At 43.4% G+C, this 18009-nt stretch overlaps 1 protein-coding gene across 3 annotated transcripts; it reads left to right on the plus strand.

Moving 5' to 3' along the window:
- The first annotated feature begins 292 nt into the window (after nt 1-292).
- On the plus strand, nt 293-17317 carry cenpf (centromere protein F). 3 transcript variants are annotated; one of them, XR_005074651.1, is made up of 38 exons: nt 293-434; nt 1156-1327; nt 1521-1646; nt 1818-1888; nt 2051-2187; nt 2420-2511; nt 2595-2856; nt 2977-3179; nt 3311-3436; nt 3536-3664; nt 3857-3979; nt 4118-4253; nt 4349-4478; nt 4596-4875; nt 5057-5263; nt 5448-5656; nt 5921-6050; nt 6410-6688; nt 6803-7390; nt 8147-8320; nt 8645-9525; nt 9601-9812; nt 9900-10008; nt 10102-10243; nt 10472-10771; nt 10880-10988; nt 11125-11330; nt 11472-11690; nt 11804-11947; nt 12109-12298; nt 12381-12478; nt 12583-12624; nt 12757-13683; nt 13986-14115; nt 14490-15188; nt 15497-15609; nt 16338-16407; nt 16586-17317. XR_005074651.1 is itself a non-coding variant. In XM_037095462.1 (37 exons), the coding sequence occupies exons 2-37, from the start codon at nt 1166-1168 to the stop codon at nt 16679-16681; spliced, it is 8181 nt and encodes a 2726-aa protein (XP_036951357.1). In that variant the 5' UTR covers nt 293-434; nt 1156-1165; the 3' UTR covers nt 16682-17317. The 3 variants fall into 3 exon arrangements, 2 of the variants coding, with proteins under 2 accessions (XP_036951357.1, XP_036951358.1); XM_037095462.1 differs by lacking the exon at nt 16338-16407; XM_037095463.1 differs by lacking the exon at nt 16338-16407 and having other exon boundaries at nt 9903-10008.
- Nucleotides 17318-18009: the final 692 nt, after the last annotated feature.

An 18009-nucleotide genomic window follows, 5' to 3' on the forward strand; every position in this document is an offset into this window, starting at 1 on the left:
ATTTGAAACAAATACATTTGTCAAATCTCATCTGGTCCAATTCTCCCTTACTTCTGGACTCTAACTTGCGTATAATAGCTTAAATACTTTTGGGCCTAGAGTCTTAAATATTTTAGCTGCAGTTGTCTCTTTCATCGCTCGTCAGTTTACTGTCCCACCCTAAAGTTTGTGAGTGTCAAATGGTCTGTGTCCAGCACATCCTGTCAGATGTGTGCTGGGTAATTACAAAGTGTCACCACACGGTGGGACTGTTGAGACGGGACCAGCGGCGAACCAATCGTGTGCGCTGCATGGCTGACGTCACACGAAGCAGCCAATGGGCGTGGAGTTGAGTGAATTGCGGTTTCCTCCTGTGGAATTTGAATTTTATAACGAGAGCGACCCAAACAGACGGTGTGTGTGTATGTGTGGGATAAAGGAGCATCGCGCCCAAAGTAAGTGTGGCTTATTTTGAATTTTTAACCCTTATAAGTCAGCGATTTAATGCAGCATTAAGTTAACTTCGCCTTATATGTCATTTAACACGATATTCAGTCATTTTCAGCCGCTGCTTAACGTTAAAATCCAAATGATCGTTTGCTCAAACGTTAACGTCCAACACAAACTGTATGGTGCTAACGTAATGTTTACGGTCCACTGAAAATGATGGATAGCATCACAGGTTTATTCATCTCATATGTGTTTTGCTAACGTCGATTCAGAAAATAACACCGAAACTAATGCGATAATATCGACAGTTGAGTTAGCCACGATTAACTGAAGGTAACGTTATGCTAGCTAGCTCACATTTGCTAACATTCGCAGTGCCCTCACGTTGCTAACGGAGAGCCACTTTATTTAATTAACGATAGTAATTATGTTATCATTGCTCTCACCACATCACAAATTTCTTTACAAAACTGTCACATGTTACATAAACAAGGCCAATTAACCTACATGATCATTAACGTTAGCTAGCTAACGCATACTGACGTTTAACAATACACATTTCCTGTGCTATCAACGTTATAAGATGACACTTTGCATTGTTATGTTGTTGTTAGGACTTTTGTATTCATTAAATTACAATACAGAACTTAGTCACCTGATGGTAATTAGGTTTGCAGGTTAGTATTGTTTCCCCTCTTTTAATGGAGTTGATGTCTGTTGACACAGGTTGTAAACCATGAGCTGGGCGGTGGAGGAGTGGAAGGATGGACTTCCAGGGAAAGCCCTGCAGAAGATCCAGGAGATGGAGGTCCAGCTGGACAAACTGAAGAAGGAGAGGAGCCAGAAGCAGTTTCAGCTGGACTCCTTAGAGGCTGCTCTGCAGAAACAGAAACAAAAGGTGTGTTGAATGGGTCAAGAAATTGAAAATGGAAGATGTGTAGCTACATTAAACTGTCTTTAAAATGTTGAAGGTTCTCGGTCATCCAGGTCACAGTAAATCTAGTTGTTGTATCTTTGGCAACTGAAACAGCACCTACATTTGTCTTGAAAATAAATAAATGTATATTAATCACCTGTTTGTCTTTGTCCAGGCGGACAGTGAACGGAGCGAGACCTCTGCTCTGAAGAGAGAGAACCAGTCTTTAGTCGAGTCCTGTGACGCTCTAGAGAAAACCCGTCAGAAGGTCAGCCATGACCTCGGAGTCAAAGAGCAGCAGGTCAGTGTCTGATGTGAGAGGTAACTATATCTGCTGCCGTGTATTGTACTAAGTAAGTTCAGAAAGAAATTCATTCAGTACCGAGCAACAAAGATAACAGCTCATTGATAATTAACAGACATTATCGGTTGTGGCAAATGACTCTTGACCATATCCCTGCCCTAAACTCAGGTGAGCTACCTAGAAGGCCAGCTTAACTCCTGCAGGAAGACCATAGAGCGACTGGAGCAAGAGCTGAAGAAGTGAGTTCAGTGTGTGTTGATCAGGATTTATAAACAAGCAGAGAAAGTGAATTTACAAATGCAACCCCTGCTACTTGCTGCTATGTCAGATGCTAAGTAAATAATGTCTAACATGATTTGATATAAAATGACTGTTGATGCTGTCTTTATCCATCTGCTCAGGTATAAGAATGAGCTGGATCGTTCCCAGCCTGCTGGATCCTCCTCTTTGTCATCCTCTTCCTCTGAGCTTCAGCCCTACACTACTCCACAGAAAAGTTTTTCTACCCCAGCTCCTGTCGCTGCTTACAGACATCAAGGTATTTTAGTGTGTTTTGAAACTCTGTGCCTCAAGTTCATGTTGAATGCATTTTACAAATTCATGTTATTAGAGTTCCCTTTTCTATATAGTTCTGAATCTTGGGTGTTTGCTTTCCAGGTATATTCATACATTTCAGGCTGGTACTAAGACCAATACTACTGATACTGCTGCCTCTTAGATACTTTGGAATTTGTATTTGAGTCAAAGATGTGTGTATTTCTTTTCCATAGATAACAGACTAGATGAGCTCCAGGAGAAATACAACCAGGAGGTAGAAGAAAGAAAAAGGCTGGAGACTGAACTCAAAGTCCTGCAGGTTAAAGTGAGTAAAACATGGCTTATATTTGTTATGCAGTATATTTATTTCTAGTTGATGATGATGTTAACCTTTCTCCTCTCTTTCAGCTGTTGAGTCAGTCCTCAGTCAGTGTAAGCCACAAGGACATTGCTGCCCGCCAAGCCGGATCTTCCATATTCCCATGGCAGGATCAGGCCCACAGCCGCCCGTCTCAGGATGCGATGGAAACGCCTCTGAAGAGGCGGGGGACGTCCCTGTGGGAAGCCCACGAGGAAACACCTATAAAAGCCAGGATGAGCTCCACCAGAGTAGCACAGAGTCCCAGTGGATCCTCCCAGCAGATGGAGCAGCTAAATACCATCAACCAAGGTGGACTGTTTATTATTTTTCTTACAATTAATATCTGGTGTTGCATTTGCTCCTTTTTATGATTAGATAATTTGCTCATGATAAGCTCCTGGTCTTTAATTTGTACTGTTTCTTCATCAGAGCTGCGTGGCCGTGTGTCAGAGCTGGAGAGAAATCTGTCCACTCAGGAGAAGGAAATTCGCAGCCAGGCGTCCAAGCTGCAGGAACTACAGACCCAACTGAACCAGGCCCGCAAAGAGCTGACTGAACGGGACAGAGACCTGACCAAGACCAGACACGAGCTGACCCAGGCCACAGACAGACACCAGCAGGTTGAATCAAAGGTAGGCCTGGTGGTACAAAGAGACTTCATTATCAAATGATATGTTGTGTTTGTTCTGTTTCATCATGAGAATACTGATTTAAAATAGAAATGATAGGTTAAAAAAAATGATGAAAAACTTTTGCTTCTTAGTGTTCATCAGTTGAGCAGAAGCTGAAACAAGTCTCGGAGGAGATGAACTGTCAGAGGCACAACGCTGAGAGCTGCAGGCGAACCCTGGAACAGAAACTCAAAGACCAAGAGAGAAACAGCCAAAAGGTGCAGCAGCCCGCAGCCTTCAACCTGCACCATTCTAGATAAAAATGCAACTTTTAAGATTTTAACCAAAACTTTTTGTGCCTGTTGTATTTTGTGTAGGAGCTGGCTCAGCTGCAGAGTTCTCACCAGGCTTTGGATCAGCAGCTGAACCAGACCAGAGCCAAACTAACACAGGAGCTCCAACAGTCCAAAAAAGAGTGCAACATGCTGCAGGCTGACACTGAGAAGGTAGCTGCGTCACATCTGTGCTCTGCTTCATCTGCTCTGATTCAGTCCCTCCTCACACAGCCACTAACTTGGATTAGTCTTTTTTTTCTAATGAAGGTTTAAATTGGGACATTTGTGCAACACAGCCATTCTTCCGTTCGTTTAGGTTTCTTCTCCCTTCTCTAACTCCTCTCTCCCTCTGCTCCTTTTAAGATGAATTTCCAGAAGAGTCAGATGGAGAAGGAGGTGGAGGAGCAGAAACAGAAATTGCTGAGGTCAGAGCAGAGCCTCCAGGCCAGCCAGACCAAAGAGCAGGACCTTCGCAAGAAACTGGAGGTGGGGTTCTTCTAGTAGAATATAATAACTGTAACTGAATTGAGAAGTCACTGGCAAGTCAGCTGGAATAGCTTTATCATTGTCATAAATGGCACCAATAGCATTTTATTTAAACACTCTTCACATTCCTTTCTCAAGGAGCTGCAGAAAGAGAAGAACACGGCGACTGTTCAGTTGGACCAGAGCAGCAGGCGTCTGAGTCAGCTGGAGGAAGAGAAGAAGAGCGCAGACCAGAGCCTCAAACGCACCCAGGGATTACTCGATGACATAAAAGGTGAATTAGGAACTGATCGTGGAGGGTAGCAGTTATTTTAGAGAATTATCTGAGGTTATCTCTGTTTTTAACCTGCTCGTCATTCCGATCTTCAGCAAAATCAGAAGGGCAGGCGGAGGAACTGAAGAGACTTCAGGCTAAACTGGAGCAGCAGACTCAGGCTTCGGCCCGCGAGCTGGAAAACATGAAAAAGACCATTTCTGATGCAGAGACCAAAAATGACAGGTAAACAGTTTTACTGTAGACAAGAAGGAGGCACAGTCAATCTTGTGATAAAGCCGAGCATATACTATATCTGTAACTTGCTTTTGAGTCTTTGTGAATACTTTTCTTGCACCGTAGATCTCAGAATGACCTACAGAAACAGAGGCAAGAGGCAGAGAAGCTGACCAACAGGCTGACGGTCCTGGAGAAGGAGAGCCAGGAGCTGAAATCCAATCTCACTGCGAGTCAGAACGAGTGTAAGGAACTGAAACAAGCGCATCAAGCTCTGCTGGAGTGGAAGAAAGAAAAGGAGACCTTGATCAATGAAACTGAGGCTGTGCAAAAAGACCTCACTGATAAAATTGCCAATTTGGAAAACAGTCTCGCCTCACTGAATGAGGCTACTGATGAACTGAAGGTAAGCTGCACTGGTTTCCAATATGTCCCATATAATTTGTCTTCATTGTAAGTGCTCTGAAAATATCTGAACATCATGCTCTCTGACTAAAATAAGAAACACAATCATCTCTTAAATACAGGTGACATCAGTAATCTTTAAGGAGGTCACCCCTTAAATACTTTTCTTTTCATTTTTGTAGAAGAAGCTTGTGAGTGTAGAGGGAGACAAGACCAGTCTGTCTGCTCACATCGACTCGTTGAAGGGAGAACTCCTCAACAAGAGCACAGAGTTGGAGGAGAAGGAGCACAAGTACAACGAGCTCCAATCTAAGTTCACTGAAGCTGGGCAGAAACACACCAAAGACCTGGAGAATGTTGCTGTACAAGTGGCTCAGCTTGAGAAACAGGTGATTTATTATTATTATTATTTTATTTTTTTTACTATTCATTATAGATAAAAACTAAGTGTGGGCCCAAGTTTTGGTTTTGGTAACAGGGTCACCACAGACATTTAAAAACATGACTAGACTTAAGGCAATATGATTAATTGTCACTGATTAAATGTATTCTTTGCTTTTTTTATCTGAACAGGTCAAAGATCTGGAGTTGCGTTTGCAAAAAGAGTTGGCTCGAGCAGAGCAGGCTGAGAGGACCAACGCAGAGCTGCAGGACGAGCACCAGGCAGCCTGCGATCTGGCTCACTCCAAAGACCAGCTGCTAGAGTTGGGCCAAGCTGAGGTCAGCCAGCTGAGAGAGAGCCTCGCTCGGGCCACTGCACAGCAGGAGGAGCACAGTGCCAGGTGGGACTTTGCTGTTGTTTTAGTTCATAATTTGAATACAACAGCCACGCAATAAACCCTAAATTTATAATGTTGAGTGGGTCTGGGAGGTGTTGATTGTACCCAGAGATTGGTGGGTTTAGGAGTAATAGATACAGTGGCAGTAAAGTACTTAAAAGTATGATGTAAGTATGCATATTGTGTCCCTGTTATCTCCATGGGGAAGCAAGGAACGCTGCTCTTGACATGCAATTTTTTCTGTCTTTGGATTCTGATCTCTACCAGGTTGGCGGAGGAGAAGGTAGCCCTGCAGAAGCAGTGTGAGGAGAGTGTTTCAGTGAAGGTTGAAGAGACTGAACAGTTTAGGCTTCGGCTGGAGGACGTTCAGCAAGAGCTGCTGATTTCCAAAAACCAGGTCCGTCTCAAACAGAGAGACTTCATTCTTCATTCTTTTCACTTAATAATTTGTCCTTTGTGCTGTCATTTCTTCACGCATTAACTGGATATTTTGAGACAATATTTCAGGATTTTGCAATAGATTGAAATGTATTGGAGGTATAATAATGACCAGTGAGTACACTCTGATCAAAATATATTTGCCAGAAGATGAGAATTATGTGTTAGTATAATGAGTGCTTCCTTTTATAGTGTCGAACTAACTCTATCCTGCTGACCTTTTATAATGTTATGCCCTCTGCATTGTCTTTACTCTTGATTTTATTCTTTACCGATGAGAGAACCAATAGATTTTTGAATCCTGTGTTCATGCTTTAGGTCAATTCCATGGATCAGTGCCTGAAGGTCCAGGAGCAACTGGGAGCTGAGCTGCACAGACAAATTCAGGCACTGACGGAAAGTGAAGAGGAGCACAAAAAACTGAATGAGAAAAAGTCAGAAGAGCTCCAGCAGTTAGAGGAGGAGCTGAAGGATCTGCAGAGCGACACAGAAGAGATGAAGCAGCAGCTCCGAGATGCTGAAGCCCAGATTTCATCTCTTGAGAAACAAAAGGCTGAGCTGGAAAATGCAGTTCAAGAGACTAAGAAGGAGGCTGAGGTAAAATATTGCTCTCTTTAAGAAATGTATTGTGTTTAGTAGTTTAGTTACTTATGCATTTTTCATCAGCTGTACTTCTTAGAAATAATAAACCCATATGTGTTTCCTATTAAGACAATCCAGCAGGCTCAGAGTGAGAAGATCAACAATCTTCTGGAGCAGATATCCTCATTAGAAGACAAACTAACTGCAAGCAAGGATGCAGCAGAGATGCTTCCAGTCTTGCAGAATGAACTGGACAAGGTCAACCAGTCCCACACTGACCTCAAGAAGTGCCTGGAAACGCTTGAAAAGAACCATTCCTCCGTTACTGAAATAAAGACCAACTTGGAGAGCACCCTGACTGAGAAAACCAATCTGATTGCTACTTTGGAGAAAAAAGTCAAAGAGCTCACAGAGAAGATGAGCAAAGAGTCTGAGAGTCATGCTTTGAAGATCGAAAATGCCCTTAACAAAGAGAGGCGTCTCGAAGAGCAGCTGGAAGCCGCTAAGCAATCATTAACTGCAGCTAAAGTGGAATCACGGTCTTGGCGGGAGGAGATAAAGACCATGAAGACGACTCTGTCTGCTGCCTCACGCGGCCTCGAAGAGAGAGACAACATGGTAAAGAGCCTGAAGGAGAAGCTGAATAGAGCGGAGGCAGAGCAGGCCAAAACATCAGATCTCCTGAAAGAGAAAGTGGTTGCCATGAACAAAATCAAGGTTGGTTTCAAATGTATTCTTGGTTATGATTCAGACAGTGGAAACAGTTTCATATCATAGACAGGCCGGTGGACCACCATTGGACCATATTAAAAGAAAAAAAATAATAATATGGACAGTAGTTAATGGCTATTTTTTTCTTTTATACTATTTGAATTCTGGCATGATTAACAGATATGTTTGTCAATTTAAAAGAGAATTTTGTAACTCAAGTTTGTTGTAAAATTGCTGAAATACAACACTGAAAATATGTAATTAGAAAGACTACACACTCAATCAACACTCACACAAGTAACATCTCATTTATAACTAAAAAACCCTGTAGAGTCAGTCCTATAACTCTTCTTTCACATAGTTGCTGTCAGACTTCTGATTTTCACCCTTTTTTTAATACACATTCTGCTACCAGATGACAGTCTGTAGTTGTTAATGAAGAACATTGTGCAAGATGATGTTCACTGAGAAGTTTCACACAAAACTACATCATACATCCGTTATGACAAACTGTCAACATTCTTGACTTGCACAGTTATCTCAAAATTGACATTTAACATCATATGTGTAATTCATTGCAAAATTCACATAGGAGCAAGAAGTTTTCTGTCTCTCATCATTGAATACATTCATAATTCTTTCTGAAATAAAGTCACAGAGGGGATCCCCTCTATATACTGTACCTCTTTATCTTAGTCTTTCCTGGCTGAGGATATTGTGACAAATACGTGAGATGAGTCATTGTTTCATTTTCACACCAAGGTGCAAATGGAGATGCTGCAGATGGACCTGGAGGACAACGAGACGGCTATGAACTCATTTGACAGTCAGGTGGAGGAACTGAAGGGAACCGTAGAGTCACTGGAGGCTCAGCTAGCTCAGAACCAGACCCACATGTCTGACATGGAGGCCATGCTGGAGGAGAGCAAAGCCCAGGTAAAGCCACTATCTTACACAGAAAATAATTATTCACCAGATAGTTAACTTGGTGTGGAGATTAATATTCATCACTGGAGTTCAATTTTTTTAACACTTTTCCATAAAAATATGTCTTATTAATGCCTCATTTAATTGTCTCAGGCAGAAAATTTCCAAAGCGTTTCCATCTCATGTGCTCATTGAGTTTCTCTGCAATTTGATTTAAAGAAATATGTGTAAATATTGAAATTGGTATTGATTCAGTTCAGTTAGTTTAACATATCAGATTTAGCAAAAATCCAGTATTGTGGTTTATTGAAATTAAATCTAATCTCTTCTCAGGTCTCAGTCTTGGAAACCCGGTTAGAGGAGGTTCAATGTCAGAACTCTGCGCTGGAGTCGCAATATTTCACAGCCAGGGAGGAGCTGATGGAGAGGAGCTGTGAAATAACTCGACTGGAAGAGGACGCTGTCAAGCGAAGCCAGCTGGAGGAGGACATCGCTGCGCTAGAGTTGAAACTCAGGCAAAGTGCAGAGGAAAATGTCAAGTTAGAGGCGACTCTCAGGCAGATAATTGATGACAAAGAAAACAACCTTAGGCAGTTGCTACAGGAGAAAAATAACCTTGAGATCACTATGAAACAGCTGGCCGATGACAAAGAGCAAGTCGAGGCTGAAATGATTCAAGTTAATGCACAGAAGAAACGGCTGGAAGCAGATTTAGACGAGCTCGCTGAAGAGAACAAACAACTGCAGAGCAACGTTGAGCGGTTTAGTGAAGAGAAGCAAAAGATTGATCGAATGACTGCAGAGAAGCAAGAAGTTGAATCGAACCTTAGGCAGGTCACTGAAGAGAAAACCCAACTACATGTTGCCCTTAATCAGATGAGCCAGGACAAGATCCAACTTGAGGCTCAACTAAGCGAACTGACCGCAGAGAAAAATAACCTGAATAGAGTCGCTGAGGAAAAGCTTCAGCTGGAAGTTAACTTTAATCAGCTGACTGAAGAGAACATCAGGCTTCAATCTGATGTGAGTCAAGTAACTGAGGAGAAGCTGCTGTTACAAGAGAGCATAGAGAGGCGTGAAGATGAGGTGGCTTCACTCAAAGAGGAGAACGAGTGTATCCAGCACTCACTGCTGTCCTCAGAGCAGGAGCGCCAGAGGCTGAAGGAGCTGCTCGAGGTGACGGAGAAGAGGACTGAGGAGGAGAACAGGGAGAGGTACGGTCTATCTTCATCTGCTTTCAGCTTTTTTAGTTTTTGTGCTGCTAATGAGACTTTTATGCTGTCTCACAGGAGCCAGCAGTTTGAGGCAGAGCAGGCAGAACTGCATCAGAAGCTGGCGGCCTTACAGAAGGAGCTGGTGGTGTTGAAGCAGCAGTACGATTCACTGCTGCAGCAGGTGCACCAACAACACAGCCTCATACAGCAGCTCTCAGAATCGCAGGCATCCCAGATCTCAGAAGACCAAATCAGCTGCATGGAGTCTGAGGACACAGAAACTGGTGGTGAGTTTAAGAAAAATGCAAATAAAACCCTGATGTTACTTTATTATGAAAATATTTATACCAAATTATCTGTGACTGTTTGTTCAGCAGAGGCAACAGGACAGACTGAAACAGAGTCCCCTCAAATGAAAGACGAGCTGACCCCGACGGTGTCCGAGCAGGATGAACTTTCCCCCAATTCTGATGAATCTTTCAGGTACAGTGAGTTCTGTATGAAGCTCAAATGCACCAATATGATAACATAATTTGTTACATGATGAATGAATCTGATCTCTCTCAACCCTGTTAGTGAGACAGAGCTGGTCTTCAAGGAGGACATCGATGAGTCGGCGATGATCCAGGAACAATCGGACGATGAGAAGGTGGTGTGTGTGGTCAGTGCAGAGGAAATGGCTGGTAAAGAGGAGGAGCAGCAGCCACGCTCAGACCAGGTGGATGAGAATTCTTATAATGTGTATCTTTGCATTTAGCATACAGCAGCATTTTCATCTCAGATATTTTTAAAATATTTTTTTTTGATGCCGTCTATACCTCAAATTGTTTTGAAGTTTATCGTTAAGAGAATGATATTTTTCTGTGAATGAATAAGTCTTATTATTGAATATGTTTTTATAATACAAACAGAATAACACTTTTTCATTTTGTCATCTGTCTCGCAGCTTCCTGAAGACAGCTGTAGTCCCCCAGATGTTCTTGAAGCGACAGAGTCACCTCAGGCCCAAGATGACTTCCACAATTTCAAGGAAACAATCACAAAACAAGAAGATGAACTCCAGACTCTGCGTGCAGAGTTCGACCTACTAAAATCCGACCTCGCACTGAGAATGGATTTGACCTCTGAACTGGAAGTTCAAGTTGACAACCTGGAGAAGAAAGCTCAGGCAGCAGAGGAGGAGGCGCACGGTGCAGCACATAAACTGAAAATCGCCCTGGAGGAGAAGAAAGACGTTGCTGACCAGGTAGATGGAGGAAATTACAGAATGCCAAATACAAATTGAATAATAAATGCCATTTTATTTTACGGCCACTTAACTATAACTGATACCAAAACTGTGCTTATTTTTCAGTTGGCTCAGCTGTCAGAAGAGAGGGAGACGTTAACTCTGCAGCTCCAAACGTCTAAATGCCAGCTGGCAGATGTGATGGAGATGCTGGAAGGACTGGAGATGGCCAAAGGTGTGTGTGTGTGTGTGTGTGTATATATAGATATACTAAGCCACAGTGTGATTTATGAAGGATGATGACACAGAATTGAATGTTTGGATTGTGTGGTTGTCTGTGATTGATTTGATGTTTCTCTTTGGTTCTGTAGGTGGGTGGGATGAGAAATTCCTCCAGCAGGAGAGCGAGCTGAAGAGGGTTCGCTCTGAGAAAGCCAACCTGGAGCAGCACATCCTGGGCATGGAGTCTGAGCTGGACACCCTGCAGGACGAGAGGAGCAGGCTGAAGGAGGAGATGGAGACCCAAAGGAGGGCTTGTTCCGGCTTGGAGCAGCAGATAGAAACACTCTCAACAGAGGTGAGCTAAAACATGAAACTAAATTACTGTGCATGTGTTGGTGGAAACGTAATGTCAAGCATGTCAGTTTTTCCAGATGTTGTTGAACATGAGGCTTACTGACTCGTCTGTGTGACACAATTATTCTCACTATTCCTGCAGACAACCCAGCTGAGATCTGAACTCGTGTCCTGCACTGAGGAGCGAGATGACCTGAACCAGTCTTTGGGCCAGTGGAGGGAGAAAGTTTACAGTCTGGAGAAGAACAACTGTGACACCAGAAACTTAATTTCCATCCTGGAGGACGACATCAGAGCAGGGAGGAAGGAGTATGAAGCCCTTCAAAGCAGCATGGAGAAACTGAAGACAGAGAAGCAACAGGTATGTGTGTTGGAAATTCAAGACTGACACATACAGCTCAGGGGAGACTTGCATCGACTGTGTTAAGAAATGTGCATGAATCTATTCACTCATTCCCCTTTCTTCCACTGAAGCTGTTGGAGCAGATTAAGGCGCTGGAGCAGGCAATATCCCAACAGAGCGGAGAAAGAGAGGAGCTCATCGGGCAGCTAGGCAAGATCACAGAAGACCACACCTCAGCCTATGAGAACACTGAGTCCATGGTCGGCAAGATACAGGTGAGAGGGATTGTTAGATAACTGAGTTCCTTTGCTGATGCAGATAATCAAATAGAAACTCTAATGGACACAAACTTTGTAGCCCTTTTCATCAGAGATTCTTCAGAGCTCATAAAATGTTTGGTTCTAATCCTTCTCTTTCCCTCCTGTTTTTCCTCAAGGCGTTGGAGGGAGAAGTGTGCCGTCTCTCACAGTCTCTTGAAGCCTCTCTGCTAGAAAAAGGAGAGATCGCCTCTCGCCTGAACTCTACACAAGATGAGGTCAAGCAGATGAGGACTGGTATCGAAAAGCTCCAGGTCCGCATCGAGTCGGACGAGAGAAAGAAGAAGAAGATGGGAGAGCTGCTCAAAGGTGACTCTTGAAACCCTTTTGAAACAATCTTAAGTTTTGTGAGTTGGTGTTGGCCTAAATATGACTCTATCTTTTTATCTAGCGGCTCAGAGAAAGTCTGATTCACTGCAAGATCGCATTGATGCCCTGGAGCGAGAACGGGAAGATGCAGAGCAAAGTCTGGAGGACGCTGTGCTGCAGGTATTCTGATGGAAACACGTGTATGCTGGAAAGAAGACATGTTTTTTTTCCTGGATCAATAAATGGTCAGCATTTTCTCACCTTGTTTCTTTGCTCTTCCACAGGCTGAAATGGCCAAAGCTGAGCTGGAGGAGCAAAGGCAAAAGGTACCTTCATAATTATCTTTGTTTCTTTCCTTAGATTCTAATCGTAAATCATGACATGAAGCAAAATATTAACCAGACTTCTCCTCCCTTTCTTACATTCTGTCATGTTTTTCCTTTCCTCCTTACCCTAAGGTGGAGGAGGAAAAGAGGGAGCTCAACGCCAAACTATCAGAGCTCTCTGCCTCGCTGGACGACCTGAGATCTGAGAAAGAACGCATGGAGCGAGAGCTGGAAACAAAAAACCGAGAGATAGAAGAACTGAAGGCCGCCAAGGAGGAGCTGGAGAGAGGGCTGGAGAGGGCAGAGGTGGACAGAAGAGAGGAAGAGGAACGACAGAGAAACAGGGTAGAGGAGCTGGAGAAAGGGATGAAAGAGGAAGCAGAGAAGCAAACGAGACAGGTGGACGACCTCCGGGCTCAGCTGGAAGCGTCTCGGCAGAGAGAAGTCACCCTCGAACAGAAGAGTGCAGAAACTGAAGGGGACAAAGAGAGGATGCAGTCTCTGCTGGTGGAGACGGAGAAAGAGAAAACCTGTCTGCAGGCTTCTCTGGAGGAGTGGCAGACGGAAGGAGAGAGGCTCCGCTCAAAGGCAGAGGAGACGGAGAAACTGCACTTGACCCTGTTCTCCCTGGAACAAGAGCGTGATGACCTGCGCTGCTCACTTGCATCTGTAGAAGAAGAGAAAGAAAGACTAGAACAAGAGCGGGCGACATTAGCTGATGAGAAAGAGAAGCTTCTATCTGACCTGTCCTCGATAGAAAAGGAGAAACACGACATGCAACAAACTCTCTCTTCATTAAAACAAGAGAAGGAAAGAATAGAGGAGGAGAAACAGAAGTTAGAGGCTGAAAAAGAAGAATTGTTGTCTTCGCTGTCTTTGATAGAAGTGGAGAAAAATAACTTGTCGTCAGCTCTGTCTTCTCTGCGCGAAGAGACGCAGAGAGCAGAAGAGGAGAAAGAGAAACAGTCAGAAGAGCAAGAGAGACTTCAGTCTGCAGTTTCCACTACGGAGAAGGAGGTGGAAACATACAAGCTGTGTGTCGCAAAGCTCAACGAGCAGGTACGTACACACACACACACACACTGTTAACTTTGACGTGTTTATGTCACTTTTAGTGACTTCACTATGTTCAACACAACTTGTTTGAAATGTCAGAGCAGCAGTATGTTACCACAAGCTGTTCGTAAATCAGCCTGGAAAACAACGAGCAGCATTAAACTGAATCTGCTTGTGGCTTTAACATGAGCGAGTTAAACCTGAATGTATTTTGTATTGTTTTGAGGCAGAACTGAGTGCGGGTGATGACTTTTTATATTTTATTTCCACACTTAATCGTCACACCTCCTCTCCACCCATTTCAGGTGTCCGAGCTGACCTCTAACAGCGCCCGTCTGTCTAAAGAGAAAGACTCCGCCCTGAGCAAGATGAGTCTTTGGATGAAGACCTGCAAACAGCTGGAGCAGGAGAAGCAAGACATGTTAAACAGCTCAGGTGTGAACATTTAAACATTCTGAGTGATTCTGCATTATTTTGAAAACTCGATGACCATGATGTCGTTACGTTTCATTATATGCATCTACGGAGTATTCAATCAAAAGAAAATTGATTGCCAAGTGATACTTGATTCGTTGTGTAAGTCATAATTTTTTGTCATTTTGTTGACTACAGACTTCAAACAGTGGCGCTATAACAGTATTGGTCTCAGTGCTAACATGTTGTCCATTTACCAAAATGACTTAAACTTTCAGAAGGAAGACACGTTGCCAAGTGTTTCCATTTACCATGACAAGGCTGCATTTTGCTGTGAGTACATGGATTTTATATCCTTTTATAACTGAATAATTTTGTTCACTTTCTCGCTACAGGTGACAAAAAGACGAGAGAGGAGGCGCAGACTGAGGTGAACCAGCTGAAGATGGAGGCAGAAGAGAGAATGAAGGAAGTTGAGGGCCTGAAAACTTCCCTGCAGCAGAAGAGGACGGAGGCAGAAGAAAACACTAAGCAGGTGGTGGATCTTAAAGCTGCCCTCGATGAAAAGAAGAAGGAACTAGAAGTGACAACAGGAGAGCTGGAGGAGCTGAAGAGTGAGCTGGAAGAACTCAACAAACTTGTGGAGGACAAAAGCAGCGAGGCAGATGAGAGCATGGAGAAATACTGCAGTCTGATGGTTCAATACCACAAACTGGAAGAGACCAACGATGCACTGACGACGCGCCTGGAGCAGCTCACTGCCACCCAGCGCGCTAACGAAGCTAACGTCCACTCCAGCAGCACCGACTGTACACGCCGCCGGCGCTCAGCGAGGAAGTCCTCCGCCAACCGTCAGGAAGGAAAGCTGAACGACAACACTGAGAACACAGCTCCTTCAACACCTCAGAGGTCTCCTCAGGGCTCCTCTGCAGGGAAGCGAGGTCACCGTGACATCAGTGATAAAGACGCACAGGAGGCCCTCCTCAACCTGACAAAGAAGATCAAAGCCAACGCAGTGACGACACCCAAACCAAGAAGTCAGCAGGAAGATGAGGAATTCAAACCAGAGGGACTTCCTGAGCTGGTGCAGAGAGGTACGAGTGGTTATTAAGACTCCTAGCATGCATGTTTGGCAATTAAGTGAGATAGAGTGTAATTGGTTGTAATTTAGTACATTTATTAATTATAAGAATGAGCACAATAAGATGCCTGCAGGCCAGAAGTTGAATATCACTGCTGCGGACCCTCCAGCTTTGTGTTTGAGACACAGTTGTTTATAAATTTAGCTGAAGAGACAAATGTGCAGTTTCACAAAATGATGAATCACCGGGTGGAACAGAAAACTAAAGTTTCAGTTGCTGTAGCATTAAGAATAATGACGTTATAATTTGTCCTCTCTCAGGGTTTGCTGATATTCCTCTGGGGGAGGCCAGTCCATTCATCATGAGGAGAACCACAGTGAAGCGCAGTCCTCGGCTGGCTGCCAGACAGGCTGCTTCCACACCTGACGGCAAGGTGAGCAGCTACTACCATCACACACTCACACACACACTCTCACACACACACACACACACACACACAATAGTATATCAACCCTCTCCTGTTGTAGCAGCTACACGAAGTGATAAAGTGCAGGGCCACAGTTAAAGTAGTGTTGTGCACAGTTACTCAAAGGGCTCTGACTGCAGGCATCAGGCACAGAAAGGAGAACGGTGATGAATAGATGTCAGCTAGTGTGTCTGTGGTGTGGTGGTGGTGTTCGTCTTTCCGACTGTGCCACATTTTTGCAAACTGGTCGATCAATCAAGAAAAAATCTCAGACTGTGCTGAAATATTAATGATGCGGGGGGGGGGGAAATGCAGCACAGTGATTTTTGGAGAGGTTCTGTAGGAAGTTACTCCATAAACAAACAAAGAGAGACTGGGCGAACAGCAATATCAGGAGAAGCTGGACCTACTGGCTCCAGATTGAATATTAATATTTCTGTATAAAATGTAATGATGCACATTAATAAATGCTGCAAATGGAACTTTTTTTTAATTGCACCGCTGCTCATGTGGCCATAAAGGAAATGAAATGGTATGTTTGATTTCACCATTCGACATCTGAAGGAACCTCGAGAGCTAATCAGAGTCAGAGGTTGTGATCTCCACCAACATTCTGGGTCAGTGAGTTGCATGTGTGTGTTGGTTTATGCTGTCGGGCCCCTAATGTCTACAGGATATCCTCTCACCTTTTCCAGGTCAGCTTCTAATCGTGTCAGGTCAGCTGAAGTGAACCAGTCGTGTTTTTAAAGGATGTGGAGGTTTCAGGTCAGAGAGGTCGAGGGGAAAGAATGTCTCGCGTGTCACTTTTACTCGTGTTCATGTACACCCAAGTGTCAATTCTTTCTTTGATTCACAAACTCCCTCTATTCTGCCGTTTTCTTCTTCTTTCTTTCACTCTCTGTTTTCATCTTTTCACCTGTGTCATGTTGCTCTCACTCCACAGGTTTTGAGTTCCTCTGCAGACGACTCGATAAATGTAAGGAAGACGCCGGAGCACAAAGAGAAACAACAGCAAGGAGAAAACTGTCACGTACAGTAGATCGATGTTCACATGCACTCACACTCACACACACACAAAAAGTCTTGCACTTGTGATTTATTTGTAGAAATGCACACTTGTAAACACGAAATCTTACCACTCCCCTTGTTTGTTTTTTCCTAAAGACACAATTAGTTTCAAAGTAGCATCCATCCAGCCAGTGTGTAACACTTAAGATGCTGTGCTGTGTGGTGATACCCGTTTGTTCCTCTGTCTACATCTCTTCACTTCTCTTTGTGTTCTTATCACTGGTTCTTCTTTATTTTCTTCTGTACTGTTCTTGTTGTTGAGAAAACTTTTGTTCTTTGTACATACTAGTAGATATATACAGCATTAACCGCTATGCTTCATCCCTCTATTAGTCCTGTAACATGTCTGATCGCTAATGGCAGCTAAGATTTTGTAGATTTTCTCCTGTTTTAACTTTCTAGATATTTTTGTAATTGTAGACGGGAAAAGAAATGTGTTTTTAATTCACTTTTGTTTTGATGCTTTGCCTTCTTACTGATCTGTGCGGCAAATGCTCAAAGCAGGTCTGTAATTTCGGTTTGTTTTTTAGTCATGTACAGATCAATTCCATTGATCATTGTAAATATTTCAAAATTGCCCTTTTTTACTAAACCTTTTTAACTGTCATTATGTGTGGTGTCTTTGTCACATACATGGGTGTGTTTCGTCTTTAAAACCAATATTTGTTGACAACCTTTGAAGAGTTGCAGCTGTTCTATGAGCCCGTAGTTCACTCTGTCACCACAAGGAGGAGAGCTTGAGCCACATGGAGAAAAGCTTTTGGATGTGAGGTTCAGTGCAGAACACACGTTTAGACTAACAAACATGATCTGTCAGTGGAGGAAAATAAACCTTTTTGTAATGGTTCCTCAGCCCAGAAACGATGAAATAGTTGTAAACTATGTTCTTGTTTGATTAGAAGCCACTGTAGGTTAGGGCAAGATGAGGGTTGTCGTCCTACACCCTGGCTCTTTTTTTTAAGAATATCTTTTTGGCCTTTTGGCTTTATTGATAGAATAGCTGAAGATAATGACAAGAGGAAAAAGCCTCTGTACATGGGACGCCCGTTCTATCCACTGCTCTAAACGGCCACACTAGCTCTTTTTCAAAAGAGAACACTCAAGTAACTGTGTATGAACTGTGTGAAACAAAGTAGAACAAACCTGTTTTCTCCACAGATGAGGAAGATTTGCCTGTTGGGAATGAGCACATTTGATTCACACAGCATTACATTAACTGTCTGTCTGTGAATTTTCAAAAAGGGTCATTTTCAGTGACATAAAATGCAGTCTGCGTGTAGTGTGACAGCCAAAATATTA

The sequence above is a fragment of the Acanthopagrus latus genome, chromosome 4 (assembly GCF_904848185.1).
Source record: "Acanthopagrus latus isolate v.2019 chromosome 4, fAcaLat1.1, whole genome shotgun sequence".
Lineage (NCBI taxonomy): Eukaryota > Metazoa > Chordata > Actinopteri > Spariformes > Sparidae > Acanthopagrus > Acanthopagrus latus.

Coding starts and splice junctions, on each gene's coding strand:
- cenpf (XM_037095462.1), top strand. CDS start 1,166: ATGAGCTGGGCGGTGGAGGAGTGGAAGGATGGACTTCCAGGGAAAGCC. Junction 4,479..4,595: donor GCAGAGACCAAAAATGACAG/GTAAACAGTTTT, acceptor CTTGCACCGTAG/ATCTCAGAATGACCTACAGA. Junction 10,772..10,879: donor AGAAAGACGTTGCTGACCAG/GTAGATGGAGGA, acceptor CTTATTTTTCAG/TTGGCTCAGCTGTCAGAAGA.